General features: G+C 38.0%; 1 protein-coding gene across 3 annotated transcripts; it reads right to left on the bottom strand.

Annotated features, from left to right (window-relative positions):
- Window positions 1–9,181: 9,181 nt before the first annotated feature.
- Window positions 9,182–17,076, bottom strand: LOC110908332 (hydroxymethylglutaryl-CoA lyase, mitochondrial). Of its 3 annotated transcripts, none has more exons than XM_035983218.1 (10): window positions 16,810–17,076; window positions 15,142–15,321; window positions 14,436–14,607; window positions 14,117–14,296; window positions 13,124–13,204; window positions 12,871–13,034; window positions 12,656–12,792; window positions 12,448–12,563; window positions 12,106–12,262; window positions 9,182–10,408 (listed from the first exon to the last, which is right to left on the bottom strand). In XM_035983218.1, exons 2-10 carry the CDS (start codon window positions 15,294–15,296, stop codon window positions 10,404–10,406), a joined length of 1,167 nt encoding a protein of 388 aa, XP_035839111.1. In that variant the 5' UTR covers window positions 15,297–15,321; window positions 16,810–17,076; the 3' UTR covers window positions 9,182–10,403. The 3 variants fall into 3 exon arrangements, with proteins under 3 accessions (XP_035839111.1, XP_035839109.1, XP_022008947.1); XM_035983216.1 differs by lacking the exon at window positions 9,182–10,408 and adding an exon at window positions 16,636–16,730 and having other exon boundaries at window positions 11,858–12,262; window positions 16,810–17,070; XM_022153255.2 differs by lacking the exon at window positions 9,182–10,408 and having other exon boundaries at window positions 11,858–12,262.
- Between the last annotated feature and the right edge of the window lie 321 nt (window positions 17,077–17,397).

The raw sequence follows: 17,397 nt of genomic DNA, 5'->3' as shown, positions 1-17,397 counted from the left end.
CCCAAATTTTTGATGTTTTAACTACATGCAAGTAACTAATCTAACTACTAATGATGATAGAATCATACCTTGATGTTGTTAGAATGAGAGGAGACGTCGAAAATATGCGGAAAATCGCCTGGACCAGAGCGTTTTTCGGGGAAACGGGGCGTGTTGAATGGTGTAACTGATATGAAAAGAGGGTTTTATCCCGACAGTTGCGCGGACACGGCCCAGTGTCCAGCGGACACGGCCCTGTGCCGAGCAAAGTTTTTGAATTTTTTTTAGTGCTCGTGTGAGTGCCCTGTTTTCCAAAAGCTTGGTTAGAAGACTTACCGATTTCGATGTTTGCCTGCTTGTTCGTAACATACCAGGTATGATGTTGATGCCTTTACTCGTCGACCGTTTGGAGCGAGATCTCTTCCTCTTCATCCTCAATGGATCCTCGATAGAGTTTCAGCCGTTGGCCATTGAATTTGAATGGAATTCCATTCCGAGATTTAATTTCTACTGCACCGTGAGGAAAAATATGGGTGATGGGAAAAGGTCCTGACCACCTAGATTTTAGTTTACCCGGAAATAATCGAAGTCGTGAATTAAACAATAGAACCTGATCTCCCACTCGAAATTCATTAGGTTTAATATATCTGTCGTGTAAATTTTTCATTCTTTCATTATAAATTTCCGAGTTAGAGTATGCATAATTCCTTAATTCGTCTAATTCATTTATTTGACAAAATCGATTTTTGCTTGCAATTTCTAAATCCAAGTTTACATTTTTTATTGCCCAGTAGGCCTTGTGGGCTATTTCTACCGGCAAATGACAACTTTTTCCATAGACGAGCTTATATAGGGTTGTGCCTATAGTGGTTTTATAAGCAGTTCGAAAAGCCCATAAAGCATCATCTAATTTATCGGCCCATTCCTTTTTATTTAAACCTACGGTTTTTTTCAAGTATTTGTTTTAAACCTCTATTAGTCACTTCGGCTTGTCCGTTTGTTTGAGGGTGATATGCTGTTGAGACCCGGTGATAAACCCCATATTTTGTTAAGATTTTTTCGAGTTGATGATTGCAAAAATGGGCACCTCTATCACTGATTAATGCTTTAGGTGTTCCAAAACGAGAGAATAATTTTTTCAGAAATCTTACCACTACTCTTCCATCATTTGTTGGAAGTGCCTCGGCCTCGGCCCATTTAGATAAGTAATCGACTGCCACAAGTATATATTTGTTTCCTTTTGACGGTGGGAAAGGTCCCATGAAATCGAGTCCCCACATATCAAAAATTTCACAAACGAGAATGCCATTTTGTGGCATTTCGTTTTTGGAAGAAATATTACCTGATCTTTGAGAAGCATCACATGTCTTGACAAGACTTTGCGCATCTTTATAAACGGTCGGCCAATAAAATCCTGAATCAAATACCTTTCGTGCGGTACTAGCGGCACCATGATGTCCTCCATATGGACCTTCATGACAATGGCGGAGAATTCTTCGTGCTTCGTTGCCATGTACGCACCTTCGGATGAGTTGGTCGGCACATATTTTGAAAAGATAAGGGTCTTCCCAAAAGTAATGCTTTACATCAGCAAATAATTTCTTTCTTTGGTGATGTGGCCATCCTTTGGTGACTATACCGCTAGCTAAGTAGTTAGCGTAGTCGGCATACCATGGTTCTTGTCTATATTCCGCCATTTCCAGGGACTCTGTTGGAAATTTTTCGTTGATTTGCTCGTCCCTGGTTGCCTCCAAAGCTGGGTCTTCTAGGCGCGAAAGATGATCTGCTGCTGTGTTTTCTGCCCCTCTTTTGTCTTTGATTTCAATATCAAATTCTTGGAGGAGTAGAATCCACCTGATCAAACGGGGTTTTGCGTCTTGTTTCTTGAAGAGGTATCGAATAGCTGCATGACCTGTATAGACTACAGTTTTAGAAAGAACAAGGTAAGAACGAAATTTATCAAAAGCAAATACCACAGCTAGTAATTCTTTTTCAGTGGTTGTGTAATTCTCTTTTGCATCGTTAAGTGTTTTACTAGCATAATAAATCGGGTGGAAATGCTTTTCTTTTCTTTGTCCCAAGACTGCTCCAACGGCAAAGTCACTTGCATCACACAAGATTTCGAAAGGTAATTTCCAATCGGGCGCTATCATGATAGGTGCATTGACTAGCATTTCCTTGAGGGTTAGAAATGCTTGATTGCAATCCTTGTCAAAGATGAAAGGCGCATCTTTTTCAAGTAATTTTGTTAGAGGTCTTGAAATTTTCGAAAAGTCTTTGATAAACCGTCTATAAAATCCGGCATGCCCTAAGAAACTTCTGATTGCTTTAACGGAGGAGGGTGGAGGTAATCGAGAAATTGTGTCTATTTTTGCTCGATCAACTTCCATTCCTTCGCTCGAGATCTTGTGACCGAGTACTATTCCCTCTGTTACCATGAAATGGAATTTTTCCCAGTTGAGGGCGAGGTTAGTTTCCTCACATCAGGATAGCATTCGTTCGAGGTTATCGAGGCATTGGTCGTATGAATCTCCAAAGATAGAAAAGTCGTCCATGAAGACTTCCATTGTCTTTTCTATCATATCATGGAAAATGGCCACCATGCAACGTTGGAATGTTGCAGGGGCATTACATAGACCGAATGGCATGCGTCGATAAGCAAAAGTTCCGTAGGGGCATGTGAAAGTTGTCTTTTCTTGGTCTTCAGGTGCTATCGGAATTTGAAAGTAACCTGAAAAACCATCCAAGAAACAGTAAAATTTATGACAGGATAGTCGTTCTAACATTTGATCAATGAAGGGCAAAGGAAAGTGGTCTTTCCTTGTTGCTTCATTTAATCGTCTATAGTCTATGCATACTCTCCATCCTGTGACGGTTCTCGTTGGTATTATTCATTCTTTTCATTAGTTATTACCGTCATACCTCCTTTCTTTGGGACTACTTGGACGGGACTCACCCATGGACTATCGGAGATAGGATAAATAAGTCTTGCGTCAAGTAGTTTGATGACCTCATTTTTAACCACTTCTTGGACATTTGGATTTACTCTTCTTTGTGGTTGTATTACTGATTTGTAGTCATCGTTCATCAGAATTTTGTGCGTGCACATGGAAGGGCTTATTCCTTTTATATCTACAAGCTTCCAAGCGATCGCATTTTTATGTTTTTTCAAAAGTCTAATTAATTTTTCTTTTTCTACACTATTAAATTTAGACGAAATAATTACAGGTGAATTACCATCTTTGTCTAGAAAAGCATATTCCAAACCTTTTAGAAGTTCTTTGAGCTCAAGGGGCGGGTCTTTAGGAGACTCCTTATTTTGGGGCTCATCTAGATCAAGAACTTTAAAGGTTTGTTCTATGGCGACCTCTTCTTCAACAAAGTGGTCAATCTTTTCACTTATATCGGGTGGCTCATCTTCATCTTCAATTAGGGGGTCATTGTTGCCAAAAGGATATTTCATTGAACGCTCAAGATCTATGCTCCTTTTGAATGCCCCTAATTGAAGAGGTAGATTATTAAACTTCTGGTTTTTCAAAGCTTCGTGAGTTTTTACAAAAGGTCTTCCCAACACTAGAGGAGCGTCATCGAGGATGACAAAGTCGGTTGGAATCACCATTTGATTTGTTTGAACCAAGACATCCTCAACTACACCGATTGATTTTATTACTTTTCGATTGGATAGAAAAATGGGTATTTGAAGTGGAGCAAAATCACTAATACTTAATTTTTCGAAAATGTAATTAGGCATTATGTTAACACAAAGATCCTTATCAATGGTGACGTTACTAATAAATGAATTTTGAAAAAAACATGGAACCGGTGTGATGTTAATTTCAAAAGGGTCTTCTTTTATTAGCGAAGTTTGATCATTAGTTAACTTAACACTTACCATTCCCTCAATTTTTGCGTTAGTGTTTAGCTCTTTTAAAAACTTAGCATGAGTTGATACTAAACAATGATTTTCAAAAGAAGGTGACAAGAGATTAATTTCTTCAAAATTAGACTCTTCTTGAATTTTAACATTATCGGCCTCACCTTTTTCGTTGTTTAGCTCATGTGTCGGTTTTTCACTTATTTGTTCTTCCATTTTTAACTCTTCAACTATCGTTTCTTTATTTAATTCTTCTCTTGCGCGGGACTCCTCTTCCCTTGCGCGAGATTCTTTTATGTATCTTTCGATAGTTTTAAGTTTTTCTATTATCCTATCGGCCACTTCGGTGATAGAGAAAGGATCGGGATCCTCAAAGCTCGAATCCGGTTGTTCGATCCTTGGTTCCTCATAGTACCCATATGAAGTAGATGGTTCACACCATTGTTCTTCATTGTAAGCATATGATGGATAAAGGTCGTAATTTTGTTCTTCATAGTACTCATATGAGGTGGGTTGTTCATGCCATGGTTCCTCATAATAAGTGTATGAAGGTGGTGGTTCATATCTTGACTCCTCAAAGTATGAGTATGAAGGCTCATACCTTGGTTCATCAAAATATGAGTACGCGGGAGAAGGTTCATACCTTTGGTCTTCATAGGATGTGTATGAAGTCGGTGGCTCGTACCTGGGCTCCTCATAATAGTTGTATGAATTGGATGGTTGAAATAAGTTACAATATTGTATCGGGTGCGGGTTACCACAATTAGTGCAATAGTCTCCCCTATAATCATCCTCCTCATAGGTGTAGTCGTAGCCTCCTGAGTATTGATCCATAAGAATCACTCAACAGACCACAACTGAGTCTCGGGACCAGAAAACAAAAATAAAGATGGAAACAGAGGCCGGACACGGCCCCGTGTTTGGTGAACACGGCCCCGTGTTCAGGGTCTGTATCTGGGCGTTTAATAAAAGTTACTGGTCTCGTTGAGCACGGGGACGTGTTCAGTGAGCACGACCCCGTGTTTAGACTCTGTATCTGGGTGTTTTATGAAAAATATGCAGCACGGCCCCGTGTTCAGGCTACTGTAAGTGCAAACTAAACTAAATGCAGAAAAATGTGCGCGCATTTTGAAAAAGTTTTGAAAAACTCATAAGGCTGTCGATTTTAAGCTTTCTTAAAATCCTTGTGTCCCCGGCAACAGCGCCAAAAACTTGATGTGCATAAAGTGTGTTATATTTTAGGTATATATTTTAAGCCCTTTTACACTTTTTAGCCAAGTTTTAAATTTATAAAACACGATATTTACTAACACTAAACACACATATGGGCAACTGCACCCATCGTGGACGTAGTATAGTGTTGGTAAGATACCGAGGTCGTCCAAGGACACAAGAGCTTTTAGTACCGGTTTATCCTCAACGTCTAATCAAATCAAAATGTTAGAAAAAGGTTTTAAACTAAGAAAATAAAACTAACTAGAATGCTGGAAAATAAAATAAAAATAAAAACAGATAGACAAGATGAATCACTCGCATCCGACTCGTGTATAGTGTAACCTTTGATTATTTTCGCACTTTTGCACTTGTTTAAGAGATTATCTTAGTTATTGTAGTAGGCCCCTCTTTTGAAGGCGACGTTACCCTCAACCCAGTTGTTTGAGTCAGCAAGGATACAATCCTAAAGGGTCGGATTATTGAAAGATAATTAATTAAGTTATTAATGCATAATGTGGTAGGCACCTCTTTTGAAGGCGACGTTACCCTCAGCTAAGTAGTCTGAGTCAGCAGAGATACAGTCCTAAGTAGCTGGGTTAAAGTTTTAATAGTAGTTTAACTTATGAGGGGATCAAAGAGTTTGGACCCCCGCCATCCAATACCTTTGGGTATTGAAGGAGGTCCTACTAAATTTGACCCAGGTCCTTTGCAGGATCTATACACTGAACAATGGCAAGACTCTTACCAAACCGTTCCCTTAACCCCCGACCAGGTAGCCAACATACCTCCATATAGACTGTGGAGATATGAATGGTGAAAATCTTTTATTTTATATAGACAGTAAAATAATGCCAAGACACCACGGACAAACGATAAGGAAGAATCACCTTCAACATAAGAAACTAGTAATTAAAGTCATTAATACAAAACCAATTAAAAAGTGCAAAAGATTAAAAATAAAAAGTATTACACTAAACACTTGTCTTCACCAAGTGATGTAAGAGACTTAGGCAAACATGGCCTTTGATTGTCAAGAACTCTTACGATCAATCTTGGATCCCGAGACGACTCACACACTTTATGATGGATAATGGATGATGGTGGTGGATGATGGTGTTATGGTGGTGGTGGGTGGTGGGTGAAGTGTGAGAGAGGTGGTGTGCCAAGGGATGAGTTGCAAGAGCTCCAAACACTCCTATTTATAGGCTGAACAGAAGCTCGGGCACGGTCCCGTGTCCGCTGGGCATGGCCCCATGTCCGCTGGGCATGGCCCCGTGTCCATCTGACTCTCTCTCTCTTCATTAATTGTAATTCGCAATTACAATAAATGCGCCTGCAGGAAGTTGACCACGCCCCCGTGTACGCTGGGCACGGCCCCGTGGTGGGCAATAGAAGCTTCTATGAGTTTGTCTTTTCTGCTGGCACTTGGGCACGGCCCCGTGCTCACTGAGCACGGGGCGTGTTCAGTCTTCTGTCTTCTCTGTTTTGCTTGGGAAGATGTTGTCGGGAGGTCGGGCATGCCACTTTTGTTCCTTTTCTTGTATTTATGTTAGATTTTGTTGTCTTTTTGCTTCTTTTGTTATTTTGAGCTCATTTAATCCTGAAAATACAAAAGGAAGACAAAAACACACTTTTTCCAACATTAGTACTAAAAAAAGGGTTAGTTTTATGCCACAATTGATGTAATTTATATGTTTCATTTTGTGCACATTAGTATGGTGTATGGTATAGTATATTTTGGAAACGCACAGTTACCTATTGATGTGATATGATGAGTGGCATAGTTTATGTTGGCATTGCACATGTGCATATCGTAGAGGTAGTAATGTATAATGTTGTTTGACATATTATATGGTGGGAATGCACATGTACATAATGTATACGTTGCAATGTATAATATGTGGGTTGAAAATGGAGTACATGTAGTTAAAACATAATGGCATTAAAAACCGTGCATCGATAAGTTTAGATGGTATGGTTTCAATGTTGAAAATGTATGCGTTGGATAATGCACATGTGCATGATGTTGAAACAGTGGACATGTTGGTAATTTATGTTAATTGGTCATGAATACAACAGTGAATACTACACCGCTAAGTAGATAAAAAAATAAGTCTAAACAAGGAATGTAAACAAATAAACAAGTGATAATCAATTTATAAGTAGTTCAAGTATTTTTTGGTTGTCCTTCTTTTGAACATAATATGTACCATTCTTTTGAACATAATATGTACCGATGTGTACAATGTTCAATGTAGGATTGTTCCTATATATAAACAAAAAATAAAATGAATAAAAAGAGGATATAAATATCATAATTAATAAAACATATGGAATGTGTACGCACAATGTTTAAATGTTCAACGATGTATACATGGTCAACAGTTTATCGGTCAACCATGTATATATGGTTAACAGTTTATCTCGGTGATAATCATAGTGGGTCAACAGTTTATCAGTGATGATTATAGTGGGTCAACAGTTTATCAGTGATAATTATAGGGTGTTAGAGTGATAATTATAGGGTGTTATCGTTACGATGCACATGTGCATGGGAAATGTACCGATGGTTAACATATGATTATAGGGAGATTATTAAAGGGTGTTGGCAATGTGATGCGCATGTGCACGGTTATGTATTAATGGTTAACAGTATGATTAGTTAAGATTATGGGGCTAAATTGCACTTTTCGTCCTTTATGTTTCAATGTTTCGACAGGCTCTGTCCTTTAACTTTAAAAATTACACTGTATGTCCTTTATGTTTGCAATCATTAACGGGCGGTATCCTTTCAGCTAAACCCAGTTAACTTTTTTATGTTAAAACCCCTCACGTGTAACTTTGTAAAACTCATTAACAGCAGGGACCATATGTGTAACTTTGTAAAACCCCACACCTGCAACCCCTTTCCATTCTTCTCTTTATCATTAAGATGAAAAACCCCTCACGGGACCAATTTGACTTACTGCGTATACGATTCAGATGTCGCAACCGAATCATCTCAGATGTTTTGAAGATAGTGTTTATGCGCGTATCAACAAGAACGATAATGTGCAAACTGTTATGCGCATGTACAAATACATATTCAGATCTGGATCTTATCAAATTCGAATTTCAAACATCTTTCTAAACAAAACTATCAGGCAACTCAATACCTCAGATGTGGATCTCAAAAACGTTAAAAGATTATGTTTAATTCTTCATTTCAAATCTGATACTTGTCTTAATTATCAATATTTCGTTGTTTGATCAGATTTTTATGAATTTTCGTTGTAAAAATCTTTGTAAGTTTCAACAGTTTTAGAAAATATATCAGATTACGTGTTCATTTCAGTCGATTTTATCAAAGAAAACAAACCGTAATGAACCGAAATGTTCAAAATTTTAACCAAAAGTCATCAAATCAAACTGAAATTCGATCGAAACACGCTGAAAAATCAACCGAATCAGTCTGTAAATGATCTAAAACCAACAGAAAGTCGTTCACAATTTTATCATTTTAGTTAGTTCACAATCATCAAGTTTAGATCCAAAAGATCGGCGAATACAATTTGCCACTATCAAGAAAGTCGTTGATCATTTAAAAAAATGAAATTATTGAAACAAGCTCTAAGATCAAATTATTGAAAGAAAAATGGGAGAGACAAGGGGTTTTAACATTAAAGGTCCCTCATGTTTACAAACTTACACATATGGTCCCTGCTGAAGGTGAGGGGTTTTAACATAAAAAAGTTAACTGGGTTTATGAGAAAGGACACCGCCTGTTATAGGTTGCAAACATAAAGGACATAGAGTGTAATTTTAAACTTAAAGGACAGCGCCTGCAAAAACCCTGAAACATAAATGATGAAAAGTGCAATTTAGCCAGATTATGGGGTGTTTTTAACGTGATGCACATGTGCATGTTCATGTTAATGATGGTTAACAGCTTACGGATGACGAGTATGGGTGTTATCAACATAATGCACATGTGCACGATCGGTGACGAGTATGGGTGTTATCAACATAATGCACATGTGCATGATCGTTGTATTGGTCAATCAGATAAACAAAAAAATGAACAATGTTAAATAAACAATGATACAGGAACATAGAGTAATCAAGCAAATGTTATTTTTTTGAACAGCAGCGAAACTTCTCATACCACAAAACTTCTCATACCACAAAAGAAATACCAGCGATTAGCTGGTAAAACAGCAACAAGGGGTAAAAATCTAAACAAGACAAAAAAGTGCAGAACATACTCTGCACATACACAGCCATACAAAACATAAAAAAAAAACAAATTAACCCAGCCTTCCCAGCTATCAACACAGAATTTCGAACGATATTTTACCCATCCGAGTGAGAGGTTATTAACATCCTCGGAAGCCGACTCCAAATAACGCTTGCCCCCCTTAAAGAGCCTGTTGTTACTATCCTTCCAAATTACCCATAAAGTGGAGTAAATTATACCCAAAAGCAATGTACTATTGACATAAGATTCTAGTCACGTATACCCCTGAACAAGCTGCTCCAGGGATGAGAGGCATGCAAGGTCCCAGTTACACCAAACAGAGATCTTCCTCCACAACGCCTTGGCTATCGGGCACTCCATAAAAACATGCGTGACCAACTCCCAAACCCCCGCACACTCTATGCAGATTTTTCCTAACCAGAACCCGATTCTGCAGCAACCTCTATATGAAACCATTAACTTTAATAGGGACCCAGTAAAGCCACTCGGACACCTTAAAATCCGACCCAAAGCAAAGGGGTTACAAGTTAAATCTTCTAGGACTTTTCTAGCCGCTTGAAGTGTGAACCCATCAATTGACCAGGAGGGTATATATGTGATGAATCAGAAGATGTCATATGTATCACAAAGGGGTTACAAGTTAAATCATGTTTATTTGTAAGTAGATGACAAATAGCAGTATAATCGGACTGAGTAATCGTATAAGGACACTTACAGTGGGAATTGGTAACAACATAGAAATTGGTAACAGAATGGATGCAATAAAAAAGTATGTAATTTGTTGTGATTACCGGATAAATGATGTATTCAACCGAGTAATTGTAGAAGGACGAGCCGAATTAGTTATTGCAGTAGTGACTTATGAGCAGACGTATGAATGTCACTGGATGAGTTGTCGTCGGAGGAGTTGTCAGGGAAGGAGTTATCACGATGGTGGTGCGGTGGTGTCGCGGTGGTGGCAGAGGTGATGTGTCGACAGCGGCGGCGGTTGTCAGGGGAGTGGTAGCAGTGAACGATGATTTGAATGCATGCAGATTCAGTGACCGGCTTATAGTTAAACCGGAGATAATTAGGTGAAACATGATGCCATGTCATCAATCAACCTGATAGTCAGTCATACACAAAGGATGTGAAAATACGGACAAACAAGCTACATACTTATAATGACACTTGAGTTGGCAAACATTTTATTGGGTCAAGTTATTCTACAAAGGCTTCTAATTGTAAAAAGTGCAAGAAGGATTTATAGAGTGACAAGTGTCCAATAACCTAAACCCCCACCCCCCAAAAACCTAAAAAAAACCTAACCCCCCCCCCCCCCAAAAAAAAAAAAACAAAAAAACCTAAAAAAAAATCTAAAAAAAACTAAACACCCACCCCCACCGAAAAACCTAAACCCCCACCCCCCCCACCCCCTCGGCAAAAAAACAAAAAAAAAATTTTTTTTTTAGGGTGGGTGATGTGGGGGGGGGGGGGTGGGGGTGGGGGTTTAGGTTTTTGGTGGTGGTGGATGTTTAAGGTTTTTTTTTTTTTTTTTTTTTTTGTAGTGGGGTTTTTTTGTGTAGTAGGTTTTTTTAGGTTATTGGACACTTGTCCCTCTATAAATCCTTCTTACAATTAGGATCCTTTGTATTTGATCCTAATCCATATTTTAGGTTCATGAGTGTTCTATTTACAGTCAAAGTAAGAGCTAAATGTTCTATCTATGAGTCGATAGTAGGGATGAGCATATCAGTATCCGATACCGAACCGATACCGATACCGCCTAATACCGATCTCGAATTTCACCCAAACTAGGTACCGATACCGATACCGAAACATGTCGGTTAGGTATCGGTACGGTACGGTATCGGTATTATACCGTATTTTGAGGGTCGGTATCGGTATAATACCGATACCATACCGTACCGATACCGAAAACGCCAAAAAGTGGATACCGATCGGGATCGGGATCGGTACGGGATCGGTATTCGGTGACATATGCTCATCCCTAGTCGATAGACCATCTACATCTCAGATAGTTTTTGTGAGCGAATAGAACAAACTCTTGACAAAGTAAGTGATTCTACTTGGCTTAAAAAATGCTAACAGGTGAAGGGCACTCTAGAAATTATCAACCAACTAAACTACAATGTGTCACCTCATTTTTACCAAAAACTATCTGGTGTTCCCAACTACCCAAAGTACAAAACACTCATTTGTGGTCAAATAAAACTTAGCCTAGTGGCATCTTGGTGGTGGGATAAGGCTTTGGGACCTGTAGGTCCTGGGTTCGATTCCCACAAGGGGGGTTTTCCCATGTTTATTGGGTTTCCTCCTGAATTGGTGTGGCATTATGCCTAGTGGAGATGGATATGATCGGGTGCTTCCTCTGGTGGCACGATGATACTCCAGTGGTCCGTCAGTGATCCAAATTTGCCATTCAAAAAAAAAATAAAACTTCGGGTTCATGAACCCACCCGAAGCATAAGGAGCGGTGTACCTGATTTACCCATATGTGCCCCTTCGCCCTTGATAGACATTTCCTGAAAGAATCTCTAAACGTGCTAAAGTACGGAAGAGAGAGGTATTATATTCTCGGAGTATCAGGTTGATAAAAAAAACAAGTTGTTTGAAAGAGAAGGGCTTATATGTTTTAACCATGGCATAATATTAGCCGTAAATACAGAGGAAAAAAAAAACTTATGGCCATTTCCCTTTGACATGTGATTATAGCAATCTGCATTTCTTTAAATTTGGCTAAAGGCGATGGCGGCTTTTGACCCTGAGCGACGGCCTAGATGCTTACAGATGAACTCACCGGTTTGCAAGAGCTTTCCAAGATCTACATTGGTCTGGATACCGAGGCCATGAAGCATGTAAACCACATCCTCAGTAGCAACATTTCCTGAAGCTCCCTTGGCGTATGGGCACCCTCCTAGACCCGCAATAGAAGAATCCACTATGCTTATTCCCATCTGTCAACAATTATGTATAGTAAGGTAGGTTGTTACATAACTTCCTTATCTATTGTTTAGGCGGTTCTCGTAAGCGTAAGCTCCCTCTCTTACGGTCTTAACTAAAACTTTTTGGGCAACTTTGACTTTGACTGAACCGGTAAAGTAGGTGATGATATAGTAGTTTGAGGGAGAAAGTAGCTTACTTGGAGGGATACTAAAATGTTTGGAAGAGATTGGCCATAAGTGTCATGAAAGTGAACTGCTAGCTTTTCAACAGGAACAACTGACATCACTGCTCCGAGCATAGAAATTACCGTTCCTACACAATCGAGTTTGCAATTGAATTAAAAGTTATGAAAATATGAAAAATCTCAGCTAATCGCATATCAATAGGATTATTCTGACAATTACCTGGTGTGCCAATCCCGATAGTATCACCAAGTGATATTTCAGAACAGCCCATATCATAAAGTTCTTTTGCAACGTGTGCAACTTTTGATGGAAAAATCATTCCTTCAACCGGGCATCCAATCACACATGATACATACCTAAATAATATAAAATAGTAAACTGAATTATGCAAAAGTCTGAAAATAAAACACGTGTACTGATTATTAAGAGCATACCCACGAACACGAATATTGAGCTTTGTAGCAGCATTAACTACAGCCCGATAACGAGAAAAACTTTCCTCAATGGTACAATTAATGTTTGACTTTGAGAAGGACTCGGATGCTGACGCAAAAATAGCTATTTCCTTTGCGCCGGCTGCAACAGCAGCTTCAAGACCCTAGTTGAAACCAAACTAAAATCATAAGTTCATTTGTGTTGTTAGTAAATTTAATAATTATCTTTTAATCCTCAAGAAAGATCATGCACCTTCAAATTAGGCACCAGCACAGGCAGTCTTGTAGTATCCATGTTTTTTAGTGCTTCAATAACCTCCCTTGCATCAGCCAGCTTTATCAAAAATAAGAATTAGATACACATGAAATAGAAACATTTAAAATTATTTACTCTAAAACTATGTATTCATATTTTACTAATTTCGGGAAAATAACGTTAAAAGCTGAAGACGGTTAATCATGCATCATGTGGTGGCGTTGATAGCTGAATGACAAAACACAATCGGTCTTTGTCCCGATTGCTGAGTGTTATGTGCCTTATGTCCAAGGCTTGATGCAAAACTACTATCAAGCCAGGGGTCTCACTGGAAGCAGCATCTCTATTCCTACGGGGTACATCTTACCCTCCTTAGACCCTACCTTTGCTTTGCTATTGGTGGGATTTACTGAATATGATGATAGTGATAGATATATAATATAGTATTGCTAGCAGACCAAATGGGTTATTTTCGGTTATAGGTTATACCTCACCACTCCAATGGGTTGACCTATAAAAGTTATAAATACGAAAATTTGATTAATAGAATGGCTTAAAATAACCCAGAATGTCTTCTATTACGCCTTTGAGATTGCTTATTAAAACTGAAGCTGCTTATTTATTACAACTTATTAAGAAGTTTGGATAAGAAACCCCTTAAAAACACCTTATTGCTTATATCAAAATGCAATTAGAAAATAAGCACTTTTACAAGCAATCACAAGCACCTTAATACATAGAACCTCCGAAATCGTTTTATGTAAAAAACATAGATGATTAGTGTTACCACTTAGTTTTTGCAATCATATGTAATGAATTAACGCATTAACTATCTATAAAATTGAACAAAAAATGTTTTTGGTTCAACCCGACTTGACCTAACCGATTTTGACCCACTACCCAACCCGCCAGACCAATCCATTGTGCCACATCAAATAAAGATAAATATTTACAATAAAAAACCCTAAATTCTGGTGAGAGAAAAGATACCTGAGGTACCCACTTGGGAGAAACAAAAGCTGTTGCCTCAACAACAGATAATCCAGTAGAAACAAGCCTCTGAATTAGTTCTATTTTCACAGATGTAGGCACCATATTCTTTTCATTCTGTAACCCATCCCTTGCACCAACTTCCACTATCTTTACATACTTTGGTATGCCCTTGAAAATCTAATTATAAGACAAGAGAATCTAAAAATATTAGTATACACCAATGCCTGTCCATGTGAAAAAAAAAAAAAAAAAAAAAAAAAAAAGAGTGGTGTTCTTTGACTTGTGTTAGTTAGAACATTGGAGGCTAGTTAATCACCATATTTGTTATGTTTTGTAGTCCTACATCATTGCAGTAAGAGTTATGCTGACGGCTTGCTAAATGCCTTGAATCACACTGATTTCTATATGCTGCATGGTTTCCGTTTTGAGGCGTATCTCTTGCATGATGTCTCCAAGCGAACACTCCTTGCACATACTCAAAATCTGCCCTGAGAATATGCATGTTTCCAAGTTAGTACAGTTGGTTTCAGACTTCAGTATATACATCACGTTCGTGACGGCATAAGTGTACATATTAATGTACTTTTCATTAAAATGTAGTCTATTTGACCTATTGAAAACTTAACGGTACCATAAGCTTCATCTAGAAGATGAATGATGATCACATCAGAATACAATAACCTTACTTCAGTGTAAATTTTTAAATAATAAAAAGAGTAAATTATGATTTTGACCCCTGTTGTTAGATCACTTTTACCCTTTTAGCCCAAAAAAGAATCTTTTAACATCTGAGCCCCCGATGTTTTTTTTCTAACACTTTTAGCCCCTAACACTAACCCCATCCATTTACTTTTAGGGGCCAAAAGTGTTAGGAAAAAAGACGTTGGGGGCTCAGATGTTATTAGATTCCTTTTTGGGCTAAAAGGGTAAGTGATATAACCACAGGGGCCAAAATCGTAATTTACTCTAATAAAAATTATGTCACAAGATAACTACACTATGCAAACTGCAAAGACACATACTTGTCATCATTTGATGACGTGGAAGTATTTCCCTCGACCCAGCAACGTTCCACTCCGCTGGTACTGCAGCCGTTGGATGAGAACCTATGGAAAAGATCAACGGTGCTTAAGCTTGGCAACTTGTCCATACCAAGAGGCTCCTCCAAACTCGACATTGCAGAAGCAGTACAACACTTCACGCTGTAAAAATTGGGTGTATATATTCTTTTAAAAAAAAAAAGGCAACAAAAAGTCAAGCATCTAAATCTATGTAGAAGCCAAACATTTTCACGCTTAAATTCATAAATGTTAAAACTTTTTCGATTGATTCAGCCCACTAAACTTGCAGGACAGGATAATGTATTCAAAAACATGTCTTTGCATATCACATATTAAAAACCTAATTGCTTACAATGACCCTATACCAAGCGGCATAGTTGTTAATAGCGAATAGCGACAAGGGACCTATATGCTACATAGCGATAGCGAGAAATAGCGACCGCTATTTTATAAATAGCGATACACTAGAAAAAGAATTTTGAAAATTTTTATACGTATATTATATCAAAATACCCTGGTATATATGCTATTTTACATGTATATTTAACAAAAACCTATAAATCCAGCTATTTTATAGCTATATCTAATTGTTATTTACATTAAAAAAAACACTAACTGTCGCTATTCACGCTATTGGTCGCTATGACCCAAATAGCGACACTTGGCCGCCTTGCTACATAGCGCACTATAGCCGTCGCTGTAACCGCAATTGACAACTATGCCAAGCGGTATGTTTCTAAGCGTCATGCCTGTTGACATTTGGCATAACTGGCATGTCAAACTTATTACCGGATAAACACACCCCTAATTCTTAGTTTATACAACATAATTCATACATAACATATGTCCATAATTTCATACTAAACTTAACCTAACATTTTTGTCAGCAGCTCCATAAAATTGACACAAATCCAAATTTCAATAAAGAAAATACTACAATACTATAAGACCGTCCATAGTGGGCGTGTTTTTTTTCAAAAAAAGCCCCCAAACACGCCCGAAAACGCCAATGCCCCACCCCCTTGGGCGTGATTGAGCAAAAAAGCCCCCCAGCGTGTTTTGAATCACGCTAAAATGGCAAATTGTTGGCCAATTACATGCATCCCTCTTTTTCTTGGCCAATCCCCTTTTTTTTGGTTAGTTTCTTTTTATTTAATTCTTTACACCCTTAATAACATAATACCCACATCCCCACTACACCTATTTTAGAAAAACGCTCGATAATGCCTCTTGCTGACTGGACTGCCACATGGCGGAAAACGCCCAAGGGTGGGACATTATTCACCCTTACCACTAAGCATTCGTATTGCTAAAAACAATTAAAACCGAAACATATCTGATTTCAACAACTCATGAACTTACGTTAAACCCCCCCCCCCCCCTCCCAATTCAACAAATCCATAAAGTTTCAAACAAATTAAGGAATGTCAACTCAAACAAAAGCAAAAAACGTACCTGAAATCAATAAAAACAAACAAAATACGGCAAATTCTGATCGAAAAATGTATATAAGTGTGAAATGGAGAAGACGTAAGGTACAGGACTACCAACTGCATACATGTGGTGATGATATATATATATATTTTTTTAATATTACAAAAAGGGTAGTTGAAATTGTTAGCGTCATACCTAAGAAACGGTTGTGTGAATTCAAAGCTTATGTGATTTCTATGTTTCCGTCGTTTTCAGTTCGATTGTCACGAAGAGATCCCAGCTGTTTAGGGATTTGATTTATGGGTTTTGAGAAATCGTTGAATGCAGATGCGTTTTCAAGCACGTTTTTCATGATAGCTTGCATATTCGATTTCAACAATTCATAAGGTTGCAACTGAGACGAAAAGCACCGACCCGTCGGTGGACTAATTACGACGAATTAATCTAAGAGGATGTTACCCTAGACTTTCAAATGGATTTTTCAAAAGTCTTTATAAAAGTCATTTATTCCAGAAAAAAAAATAAAAAATAAAAAAATATCACATGCAAAATTTTACAGTAAAAAATGTTAAATCAAATTAATTTTTTTTGCATCAGGCGTAACTACCGACTCATTAATTTTTTTTTATAATATGTTTATAACATTTTCATGTACGTTTTGTGCAAAAAATTGTGGCTCAACTCACGCGTGAAGTAGGAATTCTCATGGTTCTTACGATTCTCGCAATTCGTGGTGGTTTTTAATTGAACCGAATCCTATAAACATATTTATTTTAAGATATA

Source organism: Helianthus annuus, chromosome 14, assembly GCF_002127325.2.
Source record: "Helianthus annuus cultivar XRQ/B chromosome 14, HanXRQr2.0-SUNRISE, whole genome shotgun sequence".
In the NCBI taxonomy this organism is placed as follows: domain Eukaryota; kingdom Viridiplantae; phylum Streptophyta; class Magnoliopsida; order Asterales; family Asteraceae; genus Helianthus; species Helianthus annuus.
Note: the sequence above shows the minus strand (reverse complement) of the source record. Positions and strands in the feature narration are given on the sequence as shown.